The sequence below is a fragment of the Lipotes vexillifer genome, unplaced genomic scaffold, assembly GCF_000442215.2.
Source record: "Lipotes vexillifer unplaced genomic scaffold, Lipotes_vexillifer_v1.1 scaffold1879, whole genome shotgun sequence".
NCBI lineage: Eukaryota > Metazoa > Chordata > Mammalia > Artiodactyla > Lipotidae > Lipotes > Lipotes vexillifer.
Genome location: NW_006795858.1, coordinates 237320 through 244853, shown reverse-complemented (window position 1 = coordinate 244853; position 7534 = coordinate 237320). Strand labels below are relative to the sequence as shown.

Below are 7534 nucleotides of genomic sequence, written 5' to 3'. Positions count from 1 at the left end.
CCCGTGTCCCCTGCATCGGCAGGTGGACTCTCAACCACTGCGCCACCAGGGAAGCCCCTCCTTTATTCTTTTTCTAAAGTTTTCTCATTCGCAAGCCTTCTCCAACCATACACATTTTCTGTGGAATTCCCCCCATTTTGATACGACAGTCTTCCTCTTTAGGTAAAAAAGAGGAACAGTTGGGTCACACTCCTCTTGGCTTCTTTGCTGACAGTTAATTATTTCAGGTGAAACCCTCAGGTTAGATCAAGGTGGGGATCAAAGGCTTTATTTTGTAGTATCTCTCAGAGTTCGTGTAGAGGCTTAGTGACTGTTTCTGCTCTGTTAGTTCATCATGTATCAAAACTTACCTTCCCACTTTCCCCTTCTTCCAAATTTGGCAAGTTTGAGTGACGGCAATGACTTGGGTCCTGCTCACCTATGGATAAGTAGGTATGATCGCTCTTTCTGCCTTTTTTTCCCATCAAAAAGGAGTAGTCGCTCTTTCTCAAAAATTTAAAACCTCCCGCTCATCAGAATCTAGCTGTGCTGCTTGAAAACAAAGCAGCCTTAGCAGCGAGTTACTCTCTGTCTCCACCACCTCTCTGTAGTCCTTGAATACTGATATTCATTGGAGCCCAGCATGTTTTTGGTTCAATCCACATGTCTCTGATTCTAAATCTCTTCCCTGCTGAAATATTCATTTTTAGGCTTAAGATCTGTATGCGCCATTGCCTACTGGACATGGCACGTGAGTGTCAACTCAACAAGCCCAAGGTTGGGTTCGCTCTCTCTCTGAATTTGCATGTCCTTGGAAATTTCAACGAATGGCATATCTCCAAACGCATGGTAGCTCAAGTCAGGACACCGCTGGCAGGCGTCTTCATTCTCCTCTCTGCAGCCGTGTCCACAGGGCTTGTAGTAAGTGGCCGTGGCCAAGTTGGGTTTAAACCCAGCTCTTTCTTACCTTGCTGCTGCACTGAGCTCATTATTCCCTTCCCACCACATCTGTTCTTAGCTATGGCCAAGCTGAAACCTAGGGGTTATTTTGATATCTACTACTCTACATCCAGATCATGGCAGCTATACCAGTTCTATTTCCTAAATCGTTCCTCTCCACTTCTCTTTATGCCCCAGGTTCTGTCGTGTTCTGATAGTTCGAATGGCTGCAGTAGCTTCCTAACTGGCCGTCCAGATTGGAGTCTTGCTTTTCTCACTTTTGATACCGTAGACAGAGTGACCGTTTCTTCCCAACCTAAAAGTCTTCAAGTCAGCTTTGACTGATTTCTTCACGCAGGTTAGAAGACCTTTTCTGACCTGCCCGCTGTTCCTTTCTAGTGTCATTTATTCATGTCTCTCACCCGTCCCTCAGTGCCCCCAGCCTACTGTGTAACTTTCCTTTTACTGAATGTGCCAAATTCTGCCCTTCCGCCTCCTCCCCACACCCTCCCGCTTGTCTGACTGCTGTTCATCCTCCTGGTCTCAACTTAGTCACACGTCTCTGGTAAAGTCATCCGTCCACACATCTTCCCCACACTGTGTTAGGCACTCAATAAATACTCATAAATTACATAAATGAATTAAAGGAATAATCCCCCCATTCTTGGATCAGATAATTTTTTCCTTTTATTTCAGTTGCTATGCCTTTACTGTTTATATTTTTAATAGGAAAAGAGTCACAATATAGAAAAATATATAGATACCAAGGCAATGAAATACATATACTTAACTTGGATCAGATAATTTTTATTGATGTGCTTGAAGTTTGAGTTACATTATAGTTTATAACTATATGCAACATACATAATATTGTTAATACATAATGTTATTAATAAGGACTAAGGTATTAAACATTGAATACTTTGCTTTTAAAAAATATTCCAGAATCACCTGAGAAAAATGTAATGAAGGAGGAGTGCCTTACTCTTATTGAGAAGGTTGAAAAAAAGAGGTGTGAAGTGCTTAATAAATGGGATGAAATTCAAGCTCTTGAAAGAGAAATTAAAACAACTTTGGTTCATGCTGGAATTTTGCATGTCACCGAGAATAAGATTAAAAGCTTAGAGGTATGCAAATTGTTTATTTGAATGTTTACATTGTCCTTTTGCTGGAAGACCTTGGCAAACACATGAAGCGTTTTGATTTTGCAATAGGGGAAAAAAAATAACATAACATTTGCTCCAAACATATTTTCATTTCAAAACACTTATAGCAAATGATTAGAATAATTAAGAGATACAGCTAAAACAACAAAAATGAAGGTGATAAAAATTCTGTAGAGCTCTGTTAAGGGTCAAATTGGTTCTCTTTCAGGTCAGTTGACATCTCTTAAAACTTAACAATTTTGTATAGAAAATGTTTATCATAAAACTTACTCCCATCATTCAGTGTCTAATATATACTATGTAGTTTAATCTGAAGCCCAGAGAGGCTAAGTGACCTGCCCAACTTGACACAGAATACAGGTGGCAAAGCTGGGATTCAGTTTAATTCTTTTGGGCCCCAAAGTTCTTATACTTACTGTTGAGCCACATAGACTCCATACAAGTTGTACAATTATGCTGGAAGACAGGATTAGTTACTGCCATTGAGGGTCTACTGTATTAGACTTTATCAATTGTTGCTAACCATTTTCTTGATAAACAATAAAATATAAATTAGGATCTATGTTTTGAAATGCTATGATGCCCAAATTTTTAATGTTATGACCTAACTTTTATTTGTGCAGAATCTGACTCAATACAACTTCTACTTAAAGAATTTATAAGTGATATTTGAATATTCTTTTTCTCCTGGTTATGGAGTTACATATATTTTCCCAGTACTACCTTTTTTTCTTTTTAAGTCGAATTATAAAGTGTATAGGAAGGTGGTGGTGGTCTAAACCTGTTTTGATTTATCTCTCTCTATTTTAAAATAATCTGTTCAGATTTCCTTCTGTGTTTTCATTTAGAGTCTGCCCCTTCCTTTTTAAACTAAAACTGTCTTGAGAAGAAACACTAATTTATAGTTGAATTTTTAAACAGTGAAAACGAGTTGTAGCTTTATGTATTGTGAGCATGTTATAATACAAAACCATGTAAACTTTGCTTTCATAATTAAGACCCCTTTTAAATGGATTGAACCTAGGAAATAGAAGATTCCCTATAATGATTCCATATCAGTAATTTATAATACTTTAAATATTTATATTTGGCTCCTTAATTCAAATACTGGAGCGTACAATAGAATTGCATTTATTATCCTATTAAGTAACTGATATCTGGATCTGGATTCAAAATGTTATTTCTAACCAGAAGAAAAAATAACTAAACATATCACGGATTTACAATGCACAGATATTGCTGTAAACAATACAAGAATACTATTTCATTTAATTCCCAGCAACCCTAAGAGATAGATGCTGTTATTAACCCTCTTTTTCAGATAGGGAAACCAAGGCACAGGTATACTAAGTACCTTGATTAAGCTCACGGCATCAAGTAGTAGAATTAGGATTTAAAGTCAGCCCAACTTCTTAATTATACATTATCCAGCCTCATGATGCGATTGCGAATCCTTTTCAATATGGTGGATATCTGGAAGAGCAGATATCCTTTCTTCATCATTATTTTATTCACAATTATCTTGGATATTGACATTTACAGTATTAACTAATTTTTCAGTTTCAGTAATAATACTCTTGGTATTTTTATTGTGCTTCTAGTGAATTAGAAATTCATTTGGGAAGAAGTGACAGCTTTACAATATGAGCAACTCCATCTAGGATCATTTTGTATTTGTTTATTTTAATGCATTAGTCTTAAATATTTTTTGTTACTTTTGTTATTGCGACTTTTTGGTATCTGTTACTATTGTGAATGGCAACTCAAATTTTTTTTCTTAACATTACAGTTTATAATCAGTTAACACTGATATTATGTGACTTATTGCTGTTTGTATTTTTATACTGTATCTGGCTATCTTAAAAATTCCATTATTAACTCTGATAAATGAGTAACTCTTCTACTCTGGAACTTCCCTAAGCTTCTTTAGTTCTTTGCAACATCAGCTTCCACCTTCTCTAGTTTTTGACCCAGAGGGCCAGGATCTTTCTGTCTTAATAAATGTCCTTCAAGTCATGCTTTGTTTATTCATTGTTTTTAAGTGGTGTGCTGTTGAATACTTTTGAAATTAGAATAACAGCATTCACATAATACTTCTTTTTCCATAAATGGGGAAAAATATTTAACAAATATTCTTAACCAAGCATCTTTCTTTTCAAACCATTTTTCCTTCAGACTGAAGCTATAAAGTTGGAGACAGCAAATAAAATTTTAAAGAGGAAAATACAAGTAAGTTTGTGTGAATCTATGTTTTTCAATAAAAATATTTCCTCTAGTGTCTTCTCGTACTATGTCATAAACCAAATATGAAAGTATATGCATAATCTTTCTAAATGATAACTTTCTCTCATGCCAGGAATATCTCGCTATGCAGACATTAGCTTAAAACTGGACAGGTGTAAACTAATGTATTAATGAAAAGAAAAGCATCCTTTTTTTAATAGTTGAATGTGTCAATCGGAATTGACCATTTCTCTAACCCCTCTGAACATAAAAATTAATTGTAATAAGTTTATTTGGTGACAAGGAATGTAATGAACTGGCTCCCTTAATGACTTTCCAGGATAGCCCTCCGAAATGCACGGTAACAATTTGTTGTTTCATAGATGGTGGTGCTGCCTTCATTACATATGTATTATATACAGTGTGAAATAGTGTGCTATGCCTGTTTCTAGAAGTGGTAATGCATTTGGATGTAATCGACAACATCACCGCCATTACCAATGAGCAGTATCATGCATTATACATGACCAAGTGATTTCTAATTCTTGGTAGATTGTTGAAAACCACGTGAAGCAGATCATGGGGAAGAGCAAGCTGAGTGAGGGGGAACAACAGTGAGTACCGATGCCCTGGTAAAGGAACTGTCATAATAATCTGATGTTGAAACTATCAAGACCGTCCATTTACAACTAGATTACACTGGACGGTACTTTTGAAGTGTTTGCATTCCTGAGTGTTAACTTCACGCATGCATGCCACATATCCTTTCCAGTGCTTAAGAATGCTTAGTCCAAGATTTCAAGCTCCACTGTATATATTATTCAGCAATCTAGAAATAAATTCTTTGGACAAAGCTGAAGAATTGAGGGTGAATCCTCATGGACAGGGATCAGGAAGGTGGGGAGGTGTGTGGCTCCGAGTGGCTTCTTTTCTCAAATTATATGGCTTTCAGTGATACTAAATCTTTGAAACAACCTATACAGGTATGATTTTGAAAATTTTAATTTAAAAATAGAATGCTGATTTGTATTATCTGTTACATACGTTTAGATTTTATAGAGTTAATTTTCGTTTGGTACCATAGCTTAAATCTCAGGATTTGGAAAGGTTGGGAAAACCATTGATGGTTTAAATATGGAAAGAGCTTATTGTATCAACCAGTAAAAAGACGTTTAGTTGTTGGTGGTGTAGGTTCAATGAAATCATCAAGGAACCAGGGTTCTTCTCTCTTCCTTCCCTGCTTTCCTTGAGGATGGTTTTCCTCCTCAGGGCCTCTGCGTGGCTGTCTTCAGGCACTGGGTCCATGTCCCATGTAGGAAGAAAGGGGAAAGTGCAGGACAGGTGGCAAAGAGCTTCTCATTATGAGCTTATTCTGTTGTATTTAGGAAGGAAAGCCCTTCCCAGGGACTTCCACCATATCTCACTGGCCATCACCAAATCCCAAGGCCACCCTTGGCTGCAAGGGAGTCAGAAAATAGAACCATTCCACTTGCCAGTTTACATGGCAGAGAGAGGAGAAAAGGTGTTAGGATGGGTGTTGACTGAGCCACACAGGTAGATCCAGGTTCTGTGAGGCCTTGTATTATCCTCAAAGGAAAAGAATATAGAAGCACAAATACTAAAGAGGGAAGATTCCTTCCATAGTCTTGGCAGTGAGAATGGACTGACCTGACGTTTAAACATCATTATCGTCAAGGTAAATCTACCTCTGCTGCCACACCCTACTTAGCCTGGAAAATGTTGCGGGGGACTGTGCCCATATGTAGAGAGAGAAACTTTGCTACATTCAAGGCCAAAAGTCTACTACAAATATCCTTTGAAAGAAAGTGGAGGGTTGCAAAGTCTTACTCTAAGTTTTTGAGTAAATGTATCCTAAATAGATGTTTATTTTGAAATTTTCTTTTATGCTTGATGTACTTTTCTCTAACCCATTGTACTCATTTGTTTTGTATTTTAAGGAACCTTTGGGAATTTATTAACGAATTTGTAAAATTAAAACAGACAGATAACTCTTAAGTTAACTCTTAAGAAGAATGACCTAGGAAAACTCACAGCCACCATCTACAAAGTGTGGATGTTTGCAGAGGTATAAATAATGAAGATACATTTCATTTTGTCAGTTTTAATCTCCAATAAAATTAATGTGGTATATGTATCCTACTCAAGATATTGAAATAAGTACATGTATTCCTGTGATTAGTTTTACTTTGTATACATATTCATAAAAATAGTAGTTCTTAGGGTATTTTCTGCTTCCATTCAATAACTTTCTCCAGGAAAAAATACTTTCAATTGTTTGATAGGGATAGGAAATTCAGCACTGCTGCAATACAGATTAAACTTATTTCTTATTTGCCAATGCAAGTTTATGTATAAGCATTTAATAAAGTGTTGAATAAATATCCATTTAATGAAATGACACAGTGTTCTACCGCCATTACAAAACTAGCACGGGGCTTTGCACTGTATATATCTTAGCTGATGGTAATCTTCATGACAGCCTTTGTATCCGCACTTTGCCTACAACACTGTCTGAACACTCAGAGTAAATGCAAGTCCAGTTATTTTGGACAACCGTATATAGGGCTGCAGTGAAGATCAAATGTCACTGATAGGTATAAACGTGAGGGTTTTAACCCTAACTTGGAACAGTACGGATTGAGGTTAGAGAGAGAGAAAGAGATAAGCAAGGTTTACTTTCTATGGACTGGAAGGTGTGTTCATCACAGGTCTCCTTAAGATGTCCATCTCTTCCTAGGGCCTGATCCCCTCTGCTTTCAGAGACACACGGGTGGCAACTGAAACAGAAACATTTTACCATGTATAGAAATAAATTAGACTTTATTAATGTTTGTTGAGTTCTCTATGTACAAGTTGCTTTCTATGGGTTATTTATGTTCTTTGGAATCTCTTTGAGTAGGCACCTGATATCCCATTACACAGGGGAGAGAATGAACATGTAAAATGGTGAGTTGATTTGCTTAAAGTTCACTTAAATAATAGAACTGGGATCCAAACCCAGATGTGGCTTTTGCTCAGTTCCTAAACTCTTATCACTGCAAAATGCCATGTCATCTTGACACATCACCAGTCAAGATATAGGGAAATGAATTTCTGCAAATGTCAAAGAGTGACGTAAAGACCACTAGAAATAAAAACAGACCAACACACAAAGCTGCATTTATTTGCTTGTCAAGAAAGGGAGAGCTATTCACTCAAGGGACAGG

At 36.8% G+C, this 7534-nt stretch overlaps 1 protein-coding gene across 1 annotated transcript in view; it reads left to right on the top strand.

Moving 5' to 3' along the window:
* Nucleotides 1-6316, top strand: part of CUNH6orf118 (chromosome unknown C6orf118 homolog) — a 15754-nt gene extending 9438 nt beyond the window's left edge. The window contains 3 exon segments of the mRNA XM_007472361.1: nt 1864-2045; nt 4260-4313; nt 6266-6316. Coding sequence (XP_007472423.1) covers nt 1864-2045; nt 4260-4313; nt 6266-6316 — 287 coding nt within the window.
* Nucleotides 6317-7534: the final 1218 nt, after the last annotated feature.